Source organism: Scyliorhinus torazame, chromosome 3 (genome assembly GCF_047496885.1).
Source record: "Scyliorhinus torazame isolate Kashiwa2021f chromosome 3, sScyTor2.1, whole genome shotgun sequence".
In the NCBI taxonomy this organism is placed as follows: Eukaryota; Metazoa; Chordata; class Chondrichthyes; order Carcharhiniformes; family Scyliorhinidae; genus Scyliorhinus; species Scyliorhinus torazame.
In genome coordinates, this window is record NC_092709.1 from 155,220,492 (window position 1) to 155,238,636 (window position 18,145).

At 50.2% G+C, this 18,145-nt stretch overlaps 1 protein-coding gene across 2 annotated transcripts in view; it reads right to left on the minus strand.

The window, feature by feature from the left end:
• Window positions 1-18,145, minus strand: part of tapt1b (transmembrane anterior posterior transformation 1b) — a 191,612-nt gene that overhangs the window by 121,342 nt on the left and 52,125 nt on the right. For both annotated transcript variants that reach the window (XM_072496425.1, XM_072496424.1), the window contains exons 6-7: window positions 15,461-15,558; window positions 14,533-14,602 (exon numbers count right to left, since the gene is read on the minus strand). In XM_072496425.1, the coding sequence (XP_072352526.1) occupies window positions 14,533-14,602; window positions 15,461-15,558 (168 nt within the window). The remainder of the gene's footprint in view (window positions 1-14,532; window positions 14,603-15,460; window positions 15,559-18,145) is intronic.

Genomic DNA, 18,145 nt, shown 5'->3' on the forward strand with positions numbered 1-18,145 from the left:
GCGGGGGAGGGGGTATTCATCGAGCTGCGTGTACCGGTTGATGGTCTGGCTATAATCGATCACCATCCAGTGCTTCTCCCCAGTCTTGACGACCACCACTTGGGCACTCAGGGGCTGGTACTAGCCTCGATGATCCCCTCTTGCAGGAGTCGCTGGACCTCTGACCTGATGAAGGCCCTGTCCTGGGCACTGTAGCGTCTGCTTCTGGGAGCGACAGGCTTACAGTCCGGGGTGAGGTTAGCGAAGAGGGAGGGTGGGGCGACCTCAAGAGTCGCGAGGCTACAGACGGTGAGGGGGGGGCAGGGGTCCATTGAAATTTAGGGTAAGGCTCTGGAGATGGCACTGGAAGTCGAGCCCCAGTAATAGGGCAGCGCAGAGATGTGAGAGGACGTAGAGCCTAAAGTTGGCGTACTCTATGCCTTGCACAGTGAGGGTCGCGACACAATACCGCCGGATTTCCACTGCGTGGGATCCGGAAGCCAGGGAAATTTTCTGGGTCGCGGGTAGGATGGGGAGGGAGCAGCTCCTTGCTGTATTTGGGTGTACGAAGATGTCTGTGCTCCCGGAGTCGAAAAGGCAGGCCATCTCGTGCCTGTTGATCCGGGCGGACATCGTGGACTTTGTGAGGTGGTGCGGCCGGGACTGGTCGAGTGTGACGGAGGCGAGTCTTGGAAGGCGGTCGCTCGGCTGGTCAGAGGTGGAGGCGGCCAGCGTATGGTCGGGTGAGCAGGGCTCCCAAGAGGCCGCGGAGTGGTCCCAAGATGGCTGCCCCGTGGGTCGCACGTGGCGGGTGAGGTGTAAGATGCGTCCAAGATGGCAGCCCCCGTGGGTCGCACGTGTCGGGCGAAATTAAAGATGGCGGCGCCCACGAGTCTCACATGGCGGGTGGCGCGGCAGCTGGGGGTGGCCCCGACAGGCAGCAGGCAGCGCTGCTGGGCCTAGAAGGTTTCTGGGGGGGCGGGGGGGGGGGGGGCGGATCTGGCAGGCTTTTACTAAGTGTCCCTTCTTCCTACAGCCGTTACAGGTCGCGTTCCGTGCCGGGCAGCGTTGTCGGGGGTGATTGCTCTGGCCGCAGAAGTAGCACTTCGGGCCTCCAGCGTTGGCGGGCCGCTGCACGGCGGAGGCTTGAGTCGCACCCGGGTCGGTTGATGGCTGTGCCCACGAGGCTCACGAGGGTGCCGCGCGGTCGGAGGTGTAGACCCCATGGTCTGGGAGGCTACCTCCAGTGAGTTGGAGAGTTGTACTGTCTCTGGGAGGCAGAGTGTCCCCCCCTTCTAATAATTGTTGGCGGATATAGTTCGAGTGCATGCCCGCAACATAAGCGTCCCTAATCAGCAGTTCCGCGTGCTGGGTAGCCGATATCGCCTGGCTGTCACAGTTCCCGCAGAGGATGCGCAAGGCACACAGGAATTCCGCGAGTGATTCCCCAGGGCGTTGGCGTCTCGTGGCGAGGAGCTGCCTAGCATATACCTGGTTAACGGATTTCACGTAATGTCCCTTTAGCCGCGTTATTGCCTCCGCGTACGCGGGGGTATCCCTGATGGGGTTAAAGACACTTGACCTCACCCGTGCGTGGAGGACCTGCTTCTTCTAGAGGTCTGTGAAGTCTTAGTTGAAAGATGCAAGGTACGCCTCGAAGCAGCTTAGCCAGTGTTCAAAAGTCTCTGTAGCGTCAGCTGCTTGTGGGTCCAGTTGCAAGCGATCAGGCTTGAGTGAGGAGTTCATCTTGAGTGAAGAGTCTATCTTTCGAAGTTTAGTGTATTAAATTGATACATCATCAATAATAGACGACGAGTGATAAACGTAACTGAGGCTTTAATACACTAAACAGCAAGCCTCCTGCCTCTGGACCCAAACTGGGTCCGGAGGCGGAGACTTGCCACTTTTATACAGAAGCCTGAGGGGAGGAGCCACAGGCAGAGCCAGCATGGACAAGCTCAGGCATGTGCAATACAGCACAGTGAATATAAGACAATAACGTGGTTTACCACAGAATCCATATTGGAGGTGGACCGGCAGTACTCCGAAGCCCTGACCGTAGAGCTTCTGACGGAGAGGAAAAAGCTACAAATGTACTTTGACCTGCTCTCCATTCGGAAGGCAGTGCACCAACTTCGCCATACGCAAGGGACCTTTTATGAACACGGAGACAAAACCAGTTGCCTGCTGGTTCACCAGCTGAGAAAGCAGGCAGCCACGAGGGACATAGCACAAATTGGGGACAACGGCAGACTAGTAGTAGCATTCTAGGCCTTCTCCCAAGGGCTGTACACCTCCGAGCCCCCCCAAAAGGGATTCGGAGATGAAGCAGTTTATCGACAGACTGGACATGCCAGTCGTGGGGAAGATAGGAAAAGGGGGCTAGAAGCACCATTAAAACTGGGAGAAGTGGACTTCCGATGGCGTGGGCGAGCAGGGCAGCGGCAGCAACAAGAGCTCCCGCCGGTGGCTGCGATTCAGTGCGATTTCGAGGAAATCCCCGAGTCTGCTGGCACCCCCCGACTATCGTCAGCCTTTGGGGCCGTCACGAGCAGCCAGCGGGGCCGGTGTAAAAACCGGCGAAGAACCCCGCGCGGGTGTCGGGCGCTGAGGCGCTGGGCCCGGCGCGGTGTCGAGGTCAGAGCAGCGGGGGCGGAGCTACGAGGAGGCTGAGGCGGCAGGCCTGAGGCCAGGGCACCATGTAGAGAGGGTGCTCCACGTCGGATGGCTCCCACCTAGGAGGAAGAAAGAAGGCTGAAGCCTGGTCCCAGCGGAGCTCTGGGTGAATGCAGAGGAGAAAGAAAGAAGGTTTAAGGAAGTTTGGTAAAAGTTTTTTTTTCTCTCCCCCTTTTTTTTTCAAAAAAAGAATAAGTCAGATTGATGAAGGACAGGAGGGTGAAGGGGGAGAGAGGAGAAAAGATTAAAAAAACAATAAGCCGCTAAAGGATGCGAAGAACAGCGTTGAAGAAAGGAGGAAGCACAGGTTCGCCGCTGAAGGAGAAGACTCGCAAAAGTGTTGACAGGATGGCGGAAGCCGAACTGCAAGGCGGGGCTGCACTACTTACGGTGGAGAAGATGACCGAGGTGATGGCGGTGGAGCTGGAAAAACAGCTTGTGAGGCACATGGAGGCCTTGGGGAAAGAGACGGCGGTCGTGTTGAGGTCATTGGTGGAGGAGGCAATCGGCCCGATGAGGGTGGAGGTGGCAAAGGCATCGGCCGAGGTGAGAGAGCAGGGCGAGAAGATGAAGGAGGTGGAGGAGGCCGTGTCACGACACAGCGACTAGGTCACCTCGATGGGGGACGAGCTGCGGAGGGTGGTGGAGGTTAACAGAGGACTCCGAGCAAAGCTGGAAGACATGGAAAACCGCTCAAGGCGGCACAATTTGAGAATTGTGGGCTTGCCCGAAGGGACAGAGGGCCCAAGGCCAACGCAATACTTCGCTAAGAAGTTGGCGAAGCTGATGGGGGAGGGTGAGAGCCCCACCCTGTACGAGCTAATCGGTCATTAAGGCCGAAGCCCAAAGTGAACAAGCCCCCAAGGGCAGTAATTATCTGCTTCCATAGGTTTTGCATGAAGGAGAAGGTATTAAGCTTGGCTAAGCAGAAGCGTGAGGTGCTGTGGGATGGTACTGCAGTTCGGATCTACCAGGACTTGACGGTGGAGTTGGCAAAAAGACGAGCGGTGTTTGGGCGAGTGAAGGCGGCTTTGTACAAGAAGGGGGTGCGATTTGGTGTGGTGTACCCGGCGAAGTTGAGAGTAACATATAACGCCAAAGACCTTTATTTTGAGAAAGCGGAGGCGGCTGAGGCGTTTGTGAGGGCAGAAGGCTTGTGACAGACGTGAAGAGCGGAACTGGAAGAGAGACTGTGGACTGTGTTTGAGCGGCTGGAAAATGTATAAATGTTACAACTTTCTTTTTACTGATTTGTATTGAAATTTACTTCTCTTTGCATTGTTACAGAGTTCAAGTTAATGGCATTCTGTGTTGCGATAGTTCAATGTTATGTTAGTGAATTGTTGGGGTTGGATTGTTGGGTTTGTTTTGGTGTTTCTTTCTCTGGGACTGGGTGGAAGGGGGTGAGAGGTCTTGGCGGAGAGAGCCACCTGCGCTAGCTAACTAAAGTCAGTTAGAGAACGGGGGTGAGGTGAGAGGAGGGCTGCGGACGTTGGAGCCTGGATAGCAGGCTTCAATGGGCCTACGAGGCGAGGGGGGGGGGGGGGGATGGATGGATGTTGGGGGATGTTTTTGTAAGGGGGGGGGGGGAGAGAAAGGGATTTGGTGTTAACAATGGACAGGGGCGGGTCAGGCTTATGGGGCAGGGCCCGGTGATATGGTGATGGTGGATAACAAAGGTGGTGGTGGGGGGGGTGTGAGAGAGCCCCAGTAAGGCTGGTCACGTGGAACGTGAGAGGGCTAGGAGGTCCGGTCAAGAGGTCAAGGGTGCTTGCACATCTTAAAAGTTTGAAAGCCGATGCAGCAATGCTGCAGGAGACTCACTAGAGGGTGAAGGGCCAGGTGTGACTTAAAAAGGGCTGGGTTAGCCAAGTGTTTCACTCCGAATTTGATGGAAGGGCTCGAGGGGTAGCGGTGTTGGTCAGCAAAAGGGTACGCTTCCAGATGGAGAAGGTGGTGGCAGATCAGGGGAGTAGATATGTGATTGTGGCAGGGGCGCTGGAGGGGAGATTAGTGGCGCTGTTAAGTGTATACGGTCCCAATTGGGACGATGTGGGATTCGCGAGGAAGGTGTTTGGGGCTATTCCCGACTTGGACACTCATGAGCTGATTCTGGGGGGGGGGACTGGAACTCGGTGCAGGAGCCAAGGTTGGACAGATCACGGCCGCGCTCGCTGGTCCCATGGGGGGGGGGGGGGGGGGGCGAAGGCGCTGGCTGGGCTAATGGTGGAAATGGGAGGGGTGGACCCCCACCCTTGGAGGTTCCAGCACCCAAGGGAACGGGAGTACTCGTTTTTCTCAGCGGCCCATAAGGTATACTCGCGGATCAACTTTTTTGCGGTGGGGAAGGCTTTGCTGGCTGGAGTCAAGGGGTCGGAATACTCTGCAATTGCAGTGTCAGATCACGCTCCACATTGGGTGGATATGGTGCTGGAGAAGGGGGTAGCTCATAGACCGGGGTGGAAACTGGATGTGGGGCTTTTGGGGAATCAAGTGTTCTGTGAGAAAATTGAAAAGGTAATTGAGGAATATGTAGGTTTCAATTGTACGGGTGAGGTGTCGCAGGCAGTCGTCTGGGAGGCTCTAAAGGCGGTGGTATGGTGTGAGGTAATTTTGTTTAAGGCCAGGGTGGACAAAGAGGAGAGGTTGGAGCGGCAGAGGGCAATAGATGAGATGCTGGAGGTAGATAGGAGGTATGTAGAGGATGGGGACTCAGCGAAGCTGGAAAAGAAGAAGGAACTACAGGCGAGCTTCGACCGACTGTCCACCAGGAAGGCGATGCGCCAACTGAGACGAGCAAGGAGTGCAGTTTATGAACATGGAGATAAGGCATGGAGTATTTTAGCAGGTCAGCTCCGGAGGGAGGCAGCAGCAAGGGAAATTCTTCAGGTGAGGGATAGGGCAGGGAGGTTGATGGTGGCTCCAGTGCTGATTAACAAGGTTTTTGAGGAGTTTTATGTGAGGTTGTACAAGCCAGAGCCACCCGGGGAAGACCGTGAGATGCAGGAATTTCTAGATGGGTTGGAGTACCCGAGGCTAGGGGAGGGGGACAGGGCTACATTAGAAGGAGCAATAGTGGAGCAGGAGATAAAGGATGCGATTGCGATTGGGAGGATGCAGTCGGGGAAGGTGGCAGGGCCGGATGGGTTTCCGGTGGAATATTATAAAAAATTCAAGGACAATTTGGCACCCCTGATGGTGGGGATGTTTGAGGAGGCGATAGGGAAGGGGGTGTTGCCGCAAACCTTGGGGCAGGCATCGATTTCACTGTTGCTAAAAAAAGATAAGGATCCGACGGAGTGTGGGTCGTATCGGCCCATATCACTTCTGAATGTGGACGCAAAAGTGTTGGCGAAGGTACTGGAGGGTAGGCTGGAGGAGTGCCTCCCGAAGGTGATAGGGGAGGATCAGATGGGGTTCGTGAAAGGAAGGCAGCTGTTTTCGAACATTAGGAGGGTTTTGAACGTCGTTATGGCACCGGCGTTAAGGGAAGGAAACAGAGAAGGCGTTTGATCGGGTAGAATGGGGGTACCTGATGGCAGTGCTGGAGCGGTTTGGGATTGGACCAAGGTTTGTGAACTGGGTAAAGCTATTATATAAGGAGCCGAAGGCGAGTGTCCGCACAAATAATATCAGTTCGAGATACATTTCTCTCCACCGTGGGACGAGACAGGGATGTCCTATGTCCCCCCTGCTGTTTGCACTTGCGATTGAGCCGTTGGCCATCGCATTGAGAAGTTCGGGAGCATGGAAAGGAATAGTGCGGGGGGGGATAGAGCATAGGGTGTCCTTGTATGCCGACGACTTGCTGCTGTATGTGTCGGAACCGAGTGCGTCGATAGGAGGAATATTGGAGCTACTGCGGGTATTTGGGTCTTTCTCAGGTACAAGCTGAACCTGGACAAGAGTGAGTATTTTGTGGTGTCTCGGCCGGGGGTGGGGGCAGGGGCAGGGGTGGGGGGGCTGCCATTCCGTAGAGCAGGGACTCATTTTAGGTATCTGGGGGTGCAGGTTGCCCGAGAGTGGGGGAGGCTTCGCAGGTACAACATCACTAGTTTGGTGGGGAGAGTGAAAGCCGATCTGGCAAGGTGGGATGGCCTTCCTCGGTCACTGGCGGGTCGGGTACAGGCGGTTAAAATGAATGTGTTGCCACGATTCCTGTTTATTTTTCAATGCCTACCGATTTTCCTGCCAAAGTCTTTTTTCAGGAAGATTGAGGGAAGGATTACCTCATTCATATGGGGAGGCCAGAGTGAGAAAGGTGCTGCTACAGAGGGGAAGGCAGACAGGGGGTTTGGGTCTCCCGAACCTGTTGTACTACTACTGGGCGACGAATGTGGAGAAGATGCGGAGCTGGGTCAGAGGAGTTGATTCTCAGTGGGTCAGAATGGAGGAGAGTTTGTGCAGGGGGTCGGGGCTGAAGGCACTAGCAACAGCGCCGCTCCCGATAGCTCCGGGGAAATATTCAGGGAGTCCGGTAATAATAGCTTCATTGAAAATCTGGAGGCAGTTTCGCCATCACTTCGGGTTGGGGGTAGGGTCAAGGGAAATGCCGATTCGGGGGAACCACAGATTTGAGCCAGGGAGGTGGGATGGAAGTTTTCGGAAATGGGAAGAGAGGGGGCTTAAGACGCTAAAAGATTTGTTTCTTCGGGGTCAGTTTGCAGGATTGAAGGAGCTGGAAGCGAAGTATGGGCTAGAGCAGGGAAAAGGGTTTAGGTACATGCAGGTTCGGGATTTTGCCAGGAAGGAGATACAGAGCTTCCCCGAGGAACAGGCCTCCACATTGCTGGAGGAGGTGTTGATGACAAGGGGACTGGAGAAGGGGGCAGTGTCAGCGGTGTACGGTGCTATTTTGGAAGAGGATAAGGCACCACTGGAAGGGATCAAAGCAAAGTGGGAGGAAGAGCTGGGAGAGGTTAGAGGAGGGGGTCTGGTGTGAGGTGCTCCGGAGAGTGAATGCCTCCACCTCATGTGGGAGGTTGGGGCTGAAACAGCTGACGGTGGTATATAGAGCGCACCTCACGAGGGCGAGGATGAGCCGATATTTTGAAGGAGTAGAGGATGTGTGTGAGCGTTGCGGGGGGGGGGGGGGGGGGGGGGGGGGTCGCTAATCACGTTCATATGTTTTGGTCCTGTCCAAAGCTAGGGGAGTACTGGAAGGAGGTGTTTAGGGTAATTTCCAAGGTGGTGCGTGTGAAACTGGACCCGGGTCCCCAGGAGGCCATATTCGGGGTGTCGGCCCAGCCAGGGTTGGAAACGGGTGCGGAGGCAGATGTCATAGCCTTCGCCTCGTTGATCGCCCGAAGGCGGATCCTGCTGGGATGGAGAGCAGCCTCTCCACCCAGTGCCCTGGCGTGGTGGGGGGACCTGTTGGAATATTTGACCCTTGAGAAGGTTAAGTTCGAACTGAGGGGAAGCTTGGAGGGGTTCTACAAATCATGGGCACTATTTATTATGCACTTTCAAGAACTGGATAACATTGAACATTAGTTTTGGGGGGGGGGGGGGGGTGGGGGGGGTGGCTGTGTAGATTAAGGGTGACTATGGGTAATCCCTGATTCCTTTTTGTCATTTGTTTATGTAAACATGTGGGCTGATGTTTGGGGGTTGGTGGGTGGATGGGATCGTTGTTATTGTTATGGGGATTGACATATCTTGCTGATTATTGTTTATTGTTGATGGGTGTAAATGCGGGAGAAAATGTGAAAAAGGTGAATAAAAATATATATATTTTTTAAACTGGGGAAGTCATGGGGAGCATTAACACCTCACAGGCAGGGAAGGCGCTGGGACAGATGGATTCCCGCTGACCGCTACAAAATATTTGCGGCAGCACTGGGCCCACACTTGTGGGAGATGTTCATAGACTTGCTGGCAAGGGGCACTCTGCCTCCAACACTGGCACAAGCCTCAATCTCGCTGATACCCAAGAAAGACAAAGACCAGACCAAATGCGGGTCCTGCAGACACATCTCACATTTCATCATAGGCGTGAAAATACTGGCCAAAATCTTGGCTAGGTGACTGGAGAACTCCGTGCCAGAGGTAGTCGCAGAGGACCAGACCGGCTTTAAGTGTAGGCAGCTAACATAGAACATCAGGCTGAACCTGATAAGGACCCCATCCAGGGAGAGAACACCAGAGGTGATCATCTACCTGGATGCAGAAAAGACTTTCGACAGAGTCAAATGGAAGTACCTCAAAAGAGGTACTGGAGCAGTTTGGACTTGGAGCAGGGTTCACTGCATGGGTGAAACTTCTGTACAGCGCTCCCATAGCGAGCATGCAGACTAACACCACCAGCTCTAAATACTTCCAGCTGCACAGGGGCATAAGGCATGGATGCCGAGGAATCTTGTAAGGGGGCTAGTTTAAGGGCTATGGTGACGGCAGCATTGCCAATGGCTCCGAGTAGGTATTCAGGGAGCCCAGTGGTGAAGATATGGAATCAGCTGAGGAGGCATTTTAGGGTGGAAGGGATGTCGGTGCTAACGCCGCCGTGCGAGAATCATGAGTTTGAGCCGGGGGGGGGGGGGATGGATAGTACATACAGGAGGTGGAGGGAAGTGGGGCTGGTCAAGGTGAGTGATTTGTATTTGGAGGAAGGGTTCACCAGTCTCGAGGAGCTAAGGGAGAGGGTAGAGCTGCCGAGGGGTCGTGAGTTCAGGTATCTACAGGTTAGGGACTTTTCACGAAAGGTCTGGAAGGGGTTCTCTAGATTGATGGGATACACCCTGCTGGAGCAACTGCTGCTTCCGGATGTGGAAGGGGAGGGAAGAATTGGGGATATATACAAGTGGCTGGGAGAGCAGTGAAGTGAGCGGGTGGTGATCAAGGAGAAATGGAAAGCAGAGTTGGGAATGGTGATCAATTGGGGAGTATGCAGTGAGGCACTGCGAAGGATAAACGGGACCTCTTCTTGTGCAAGGATGAGCCTGATACAGTTCAAGGTGGTGCACAGGGTGCATATGACTTGGGTGAGAATGAGTGGGTTCTTTCAGGGGGTAGCAGATGAGTGAGAGAGGTGTGGGCGGGGACCAGCGAATCATGCGCACATGTTTTGGGGTTGTGAAAAATTGGGAAGAATCTGGGCGGGAGTGTTTGCGGTCTTAGCCTGGATAGTGGAGGAGGGAGTGGACCCAGACCCTTTGGTGGCGATATTTGTGGTTTCAGAGAAGCCGGAACTCATGGAGAGGAAGGCCGATGTCATGGCCTTCGCCTCTCTGATTGCACGGCGATGAATTTTGCTGGAGTGGCGGTCGGCATTGCCACCGGGGGTAGCAGCATGGTTGGGTGACCTGTACGACATCCTGCGGTTAGAGAAGAGAAAGAGAAAGGGGGGGGGGGGATGAAAAAGGAGGAAAATCTGTACAAGCTGTATAGTTGATTGTTGGTAAGAATGTTTCCCGGGGTCTTTATTTGCTGTAACCTACTTTGTTACAAGTTTGAATCAAATGCGTTTAAAAAAAAATCAGGCACGGATGCCCGTCCTCGCTCCTGTTTGACCTCGCAATCAAGCCACTGGCGATCGCCCTCAGAATGGCAAAATTTTGGAAGAGGAGAGAGAGAGCACAAAATCTCACTATGTGAATGACCTGCTCCTCCAAGTCGCAGACCCCAAAGCAGCACGGAGGGGATCATGATGCTCCTGAAAGAGTTTGGAGCCTTCTCAGGCTACAAACTCAAACTGAGCAAAGTGAACTTTTCTCAATGAACCCGCAAGGGAGAGGGGCAGAGCTGGAGGGAGTGCTGTTCAAACAAGCCCAAAACAAATTCTGCTATCCGGGATTCCAAATTGCCCACATCTGGACACGGATCCACAAATAGAACCTGACAAGTCTGGTGGTGGGTTTCCTCCAGGTGCTCCAGTTTCCTCCCACAAGTCCCGAAAAGACGTGCTTGTTTGTTAAATTGTACGTTCTGAATTCTCCCTCAGTGTACCCGAACAGGCCCCGGAGAGTGATTTTCACTAACTTCATTGCAGTGTTAATATAAGCCTACTTGTGACACTAATAAAAGATTATTATTATTGGAAGTAAAGAAGGACCTGCAGAGGTGGGGCACACTCCCACTCTTCCTGGCAGGGAGGGTGCAGAAAATCAAGATGAACCTGGTTTAGCACAGTGGGCTAAGCAGCTGGCTTGTAATGCAGAACAAGGCAGCAGCGCGGGTTCAATTCCCGTACCGGCCTCCCCGAACAGGCGCCGGAATGTGGCGACTCGGGGCTTTTCACAGTAACTTCATTGAAGCCTACTTGTGACAATAAGCGATTATTATTATTAACCTACTGTCCAGGTTCCTGTTCAGATCCATACCGACCTACATTCCCATGACCTTTTCTAACACAGTTGACAAGTATGGGTGCGCAAATGCGTGCGCGTTCAAGGATCCCAAAAAAATCCTGCAAAGAAAAAGAAGCATGGGAGGTCTGTCCACCACCCCTCAAACCTACAATATTACCGCTGGGTGGCCACAGCAGAAAGAGTGAGGAGATGGGTAAGGGAACTGGAGGAAGAATGGGTAAGAATGGAGGTGAACTCCTGCATTGGAATGTCCCTCCGAGCCCTTGCCACAACAACTCTCGAATCCCTGCCATCTAAGCACCCAACAAGTCCAGTGTTAATAGCCACGCTCTGGACATGGAACCAGCTAAGGCAACACTTTAGTCTGACCAAAACGTCCACTATGGCCCCCACCTGCAACAATCACAAGTTCGCACCAGCCACAATGGACGCCAACTTTAAAAGGTGAAGACACGACGCCGGGGGGGGGATGGGACGGGGGGGACACAGGGGACATTGGCAGTTAATGACTTTTACATGAACGATAGACTAGTGATGCTAAATGAACTAGTGGAGAGGTTTCAACTGCCCATAGGGAATTACGGCACATACAAGTCAAAAACTTCCTCCGTAAGGAAACAACAACATACCCACGGATGCCGTACACTTATTGATAGATGAACTGTAGGTCACGTGCGACTTTTGGGGGGAAGAAGAGAAAGAGAGAGAGAGAGAGAGAGAGAGAGAGACAGGGACAGGGACAGAGACAGAGACAAAGAGAGAGGGCCTGCAGGGATCTGTGTGGGCGACTGTTAAAGGCACGCCTCCCACTGGATGAGACAGGGCAAAAATGGGAGGAAGAACGAGGGATAGAGATAGGGTGGGTGCTCTGGAGCGAAGCACTGAAAACAACAAACTCCACCTCCACGTGTGCAAGGCTAAGCCTAATGCAGCTGAAGGTAATGCACAGAGTGCACCTAACCAGAACCCGAAGGACCAGGTTCTTCCCGGATGCGAGATAAATGTGAACTGTGCAAGGGAGGCCCAGCCAACCACACCCATATGTTCTGGGCATTCCCCAGACGTGTCGGGTTCTGGACAGCCTTCTTTGGAGTGAATGTCCAAGCTTGTGTGGGTGAGGGTGGAGCCAAGCCCAAAGTGGCAGTCTTTGGGGTTTCAACCTAGCCCAAACTATTTATGGGGAGTGGTGCCGACCCCCTAGCCTTTGTCTCCCTAATCACCTGCCGAAAAATCTTGCTCAGCTGGCGAACAGCACTACCCAAAGCTGCAGGCTGGCTGTCCAGCCTGTTGGAAGTTCTCCAACTGGAGAAAATCAAATTCGCCATCTGGGGGGGCGCAAAAGCACAAAAAGGCCCAAGGACAAACAGAGAACCAGAGGGAGCAGCATTACGCGTGGAAATGCACGCGAGGGTCAACACTAGGCAGGGCAACGTAGGCAGATCAGCCAAATGGGGCCCACAGCCACATGGGAGGGGGTGGGGCAAAACATGTAGATGTAAATATGTATAGTGATCCTCGTTTGTTTGTTTTTTGTGTTTTATTTTTCTCGCTCTTTGGTCTCTCTCTCTTTTGTCATTTTAATTCCAGCTTGGTGGCTGTTGTTTGATATTATACATGGTTATGACACTTGTCATTTAATGCGCAAACTCAACAGTGAAGCAGTTGAGGCTCCTTCTTTAAACGTTTTTAAGAAAAAGATAGATGCCTTTCTAAAGAATAAAGGGATTCGGGAATATGGTGTACGGGCCGGAGAGTGGAGCTGAGTCCACAAAGATCAGCCATGATCTCATTAAATGGCGGAGCCGGCTCGAGGGGCCAGATGGCCTACTCCTGTTCCTAATTCTTATGTTCTTATGTTCTAAACTGAAATGTATAACATAAAAATGTGAAAACCAATGAAAACGTGTATTTAGAAAAATTTACTCAGAAACTATCCGGTGCAAGCTAATAATTCAGTATGGAAATGACAAATGGTTAAGTGTATTCTTTTATATAAAAAGTAATTTTCAGCAATTTTAAAATCAGGTTACTCATAGGTGGAGGGTTGGACATGCTGAATAAAAATGCTTATTTTTGGTGATAAATTTATGTTGATAAAATTTCACCAGGTTACCTACCCTTCTTAAATACAATGAACCATTTTAATGGAAAGTGGAAAGGGAAACAAAATTATCCATTATGCTGCCAAATTGTGCTGTTTCATTGAAGATCTTAAATTTGTGATTACACAAAACACTTATGCATAAACTTGGTGTAAACTATTTCAAGGGCGTTTTGGCTGGAATTTCCCCATGGCATCCAGAATAAAAACTAGTATTTGTATATTGCTGAAAAGAGAGATATATAGTTGAAGCTTTGGTCATGGAAACGCAAGAATGTAAAGTTTCAAACAATTACAAGAATTTATATTGCAGGAGAAAAATGTGTTGATTGGTTGGTTGATTCTGACTCTGATTGGCCGAAGCATTATCATGGAGAAAACAACATGGAATGAAAGGCTCCCCATGAACCTGGGTAATTCAGAAAATGCGCAAGGTCTGAACATATTGCAGAGAACAGGGGCGGGATTCTCCCCTATCCAGCGGGGCGGGGGGTCCCAGCGCCGAGGAGTGGCGTGAACCACTCTGCCATCGGGCCACCCCAAAGGTGCGGAATCCTCTGGACCTTCAGGGGCTAGGCTGGCCCCGGAGTGGTTTGCGCCGTGCCAGCCGGCGGGGAAGGGGCTTGGCGCCACGCCAACCGGCGGCGAAGGGCATCCGCCGGCTGGCACGAGTTGGCGCATGCATGGGAGCGCCAGCGTGTGGTGGCGTCATCCCAGCGCATGCGCAGGAGGGGATCTTCTCCACGTCGGCCATCGCGGAGGAATAGAATACCCCCACGGCACAGGCCCGCCCGCAGATCGGTGGGCCCCGATCGCGGGCCAGGCTACCATGGGGGCACAGCCCGGAGCCAGATCCCATCCCCCCCCCCCCCCTCGCCCCCCAGAGGCCGCCCGCGCCGTCAGGTCCCGCCGGTAAGTACCTACTCTAATTTACGCCGGTGGGACCAGCCGAAAACGGGCGGCCACTTGGCCCATTGCGAGCCGGAGAATCGGCGGGAGGGGCCGCTGCCATCTGCCGCCCCCGCCAAATCCCCGGCGCTGGAGATTTCGGCAGCCGGCAGGGGCGGGATTCACGTCAACCCCGGCGATTCTCCGTCCCGACGGGGGGGGTCGGAGAATCCCGCCCCATGTCTCTTTGTATGAATGTGTGCCTTTTTCTAGCAAGCGTAAATGAGCCATGCTACAAGCTCAACTGATTATTTTTAAATGGTTGTTAGTGTAACTATTCATGTAATTGTTCAGAAAATGCTGCCCAATCGCAGAATCATATCAGACAGTAGACATTTTTGGTTTTGTAGTTAGATTCACATAGCACCTTTAACATGTAAAATGACAATGGTACTAAACTGTACCTGCCAATTTGAATCAAGACTAATGAATAGATTTCAATTTCATAAAATTAATGGTACCATTTTTTTCAAACTCAGCTGTAGATTATTTTACAAACTAAATCGGTGGAACTGTACATACCACTGTTGGACATCTGAAACAGATTGTTCTTCTCAAACTTCTTGAAAACACTTCCTTTTATTTCTACAAACTGATTTAGAAAAAAGTTTAAAATTCAATTAGGACATATTAAATGTGTATAAATTATCATAATAAATATAATCAACAACATGAATTTTTTGCTTTTAAATAAGAGTACAATGTCTGGGATGATGTTCCGTTTTAAAATTGGTACCAATGCAAAAGAGAGAAAATGAAAATAAAATCCTGTATATGAGCAACGTAATTGTCAAGCACCTGCCAAATACTGTGCAGTCACAGGTTAGATATTGGTTGGGTTATCTTTGTTGCAAAAGATAATTTATTGTCAGAGTTTACATTGATTGGAATATCCCAATATCCTAATCATTCTGATTTTTAAAAATCAAGCGTAAATGGGGAGTAACTGTTTCCAGTGGCAGATGTATCAATTACAGAGGCTACAGATTTACGGTGACCAGCAAAATAATCAGAACTGACATCAGGAAGCATTTATCTTTTACACATACAATGAATTGAATTACGTGATCCTAAGTGCACTGCTTGAAAGGGTAGTGGTCGCAACATTCAACCATGAACTGAATAAATACTTGAATTTTAAAAAATTACAGAATTTGAGATAGTCCAGGGGAGTGAAATTTTGGATAGCTCTATCAAAGAGTTATTATGTATTGAATGGGCTGCTTCGGTTTTGCAACATTGTATAGTTTTAAAAACACTAGACAATATCATCCCAGCATACAGAGGTAAATTTGAAAGCTATGCATTTCAGCTATCCTTAAAATTTATACGCTTGTAAAGTTTGGAATCTTTATTAAAAAAAAAGATTGAAAGTCAGATTGGGTATCAGACTGAAGTTAAATAAAGCTGAAAAAACCCATGCTTGAAAATGAGGCACACAAATACTCACATTGTTCGACATCATGATGGTAAGTAATGACTTGTTGTGGGAGTTAAAAGCAACATTCAAAGTTGTTGCTTGCACCATGACCAGAATTGTATGAAGGACTGTAATAAACGTGTTAAGGTTAGAACAAAACAGCAAAGAAAAACAGAGGAAAACAAAAACACAGAAACAGTGTGCCAGAAGTTACAAAATAATTAGAAAAATAGTTTATTGTTCTAGAAAATATCTGAGTGTGGATATGACAACATATTACAATAAACTTGTTACATTTAAAAATATATGAAAAGAAAATTTTCAGCTTAAAGGCATCTTCGAGAACTACCATTTTTGTTTTACATTTTGCTACCTGACTAAACAAGATTGCATTTAGCAGAGTTCCAGACTTCTTCCAACAGGCTTGTATAATTTTTCATGCATCATTGAGCCATAATTTGTTGTACTAGGGTAGCTGGACTTGCCTTGCCGGTTTAATTGTAATTATAATTTGCAGCTAGCACAGTGGTTAGCACTGTTGCTTCACAGCGCCAGGGTCCCAGGTTCGATTTCCGGGTTGGGTCACTGTCTGTGCAGAGTCTGCATGGTCTCCCTGTGTCTGCATGGGTTTCCTCCGGTGCTCCAGTTTTCTCCCACAAGTCCCGAAAGACATGCTGTTCGGTGAATTGGACATTCTGAAATCTTCCGTGTACCCAAACAAGCGGCGGAATGTGGCGACTAGAGGTTTTTCACAGTAACTTCATTGCAGTGTTAATGTAAGCCTATTTGTGACAATAAAGATTATCATTAAGTGTAAGCTGATAATGCTGCAGCACGGCATATGGAACCTCCGTGATAGGGAAAGGAACTGCATATTTCCTCAAATCAAATTTATTGAAAGATTGTGAAATTCACATCACAAGGGCACAGAAAAAAAATGATAAATAGCGTAGATGAATTCAATGCAAAATCAGATACACAGGCCGATGGCAGACGGGAAAAGCGGTGTAGATGCCACCGGTGGCTTTCTCTGCTGTATAGTGCAGGAGTTCGAAAAAAAACCTTCAAGAATCAAGTCCCCAGATTTGTCAGACATGACCTCCCCTTGACGAAGCCGTGCTGACTCAGTCCTACTTTATCATGCACTTCCAAATACTCCGCCATTTCATCTTTAATAATGGACTCTAAAATCTTACCAATGACTGAAGTCAGGCTAACCAGCCTATTATTTCCCGTCTTCTGCCTCCCTCCATTCTTAAACAGCGGTGTTACATTAGCCACTTCCCAGTCCTCTGGGACCCTTCCTGCTTCCAATGATTCCTGAAAGATCATCACCAATGCCTCCATAATCTCCTCAGCTATCTCTTTTGGAACCCTGGGGTGTAGTCCATGCGGTCCCGGTGATTTATCCACCTTCAGACCTTACAGTTTCCCCAGAACCTTCTCCTTAGTGATGGTTACTGCATTTACCTCTGCCCCCTGATTCTCCTGGAGCTCTGGCATCCCACTGGTGTCTTCCACCATGCAGACTGATGTAAAGTAACTATTCAGTTTGTCTGTCATTTCTTTGTTTCCTATTATTACTTCTCCAGCCACATTTTCCAGTGGTCCAATGTCTATTTTTGCCTCTCTCTCACCTCTTCTCTTTTAAAAAAATCTCTTCCCATCTTCCTTGATATTACTAGCTAGCTTGCACTCATATTTCATCTTCTCCCCCCTTATTGCTTTTTTAGTTGTCTTCTGCTCGCTTTTAAAGGCTGCCCAATCCTCTGGCTTCCCACTAATTCTCGCCACTTTGTATGCTTTTTCTTTTGTTTTTATGCTGTCCTTGACTTCTCTAGTCAGCCGTGGATGCCTTGGCCTCCCCTTTGGCATGTTTCCTCCTCCTTGGGATGAATTTCTGTTGTGCCTCCCGAATAACCCCCCAAAACTCCTGCCATTGCTGTTCCACAGTCTTCCGTGCAAGGCTCCTTTTCCAATTAGTTCTGGCCAGCTCCTCCCTCATGTCTGTGTGGTTACCCTTACTTAATTGTAATACCATTACATCTTATTGCAGCTTCTCCCTCTCAAACTGCAGGGTAAATTCTATCATATTGTGGTCAATGCTCCCCAAGAGTTCCTTCACCTTAAGTTCCCTAATCAAGTCTGCCTCATTACACGTCATCAGATCCAGAATTGCCTATTCCCTAGTACGCTGTCACAAGCTGCTCCAAAAAACCATCTCTTAGACATTCCACAAATTCCTTTTCTTGGGATCCACTCCCAACTTGATTTTCCCAGTCCATCTGCATATTGAAGTCCCCATGATTATTGTAATATTGCCTTTTTTACATGCCTTTTCTATCTCCTGATTTACTTGCTGCCCCGCATCCTGACTACTGCTAGGGGGCCTGTACATTACTCTCATCAGGGTCATTTTCCCTTTGCAATTCCTGAATTCAACCCACACAGATTCTATGTCTTCTGATCCTATATCGCTCTTTGCTATCGATTTAACTTCATTCCTTACTAACCCCCTTTGCCCATCTGCCTGTCCTTTCGATAGGACACATATCCTTGGATATTTACATGCCAGCCCTGATCCCTTTGCAGCCACGTCTCTGTGATGCCTACAACATTGTACCGGCCAATTTCAATGTGTTTTACAGGCTCATTTAGCTTGTTTCGTATACTGCGTGCATTTAGGTACAACACCCTCAATCCTGCATTGAACAC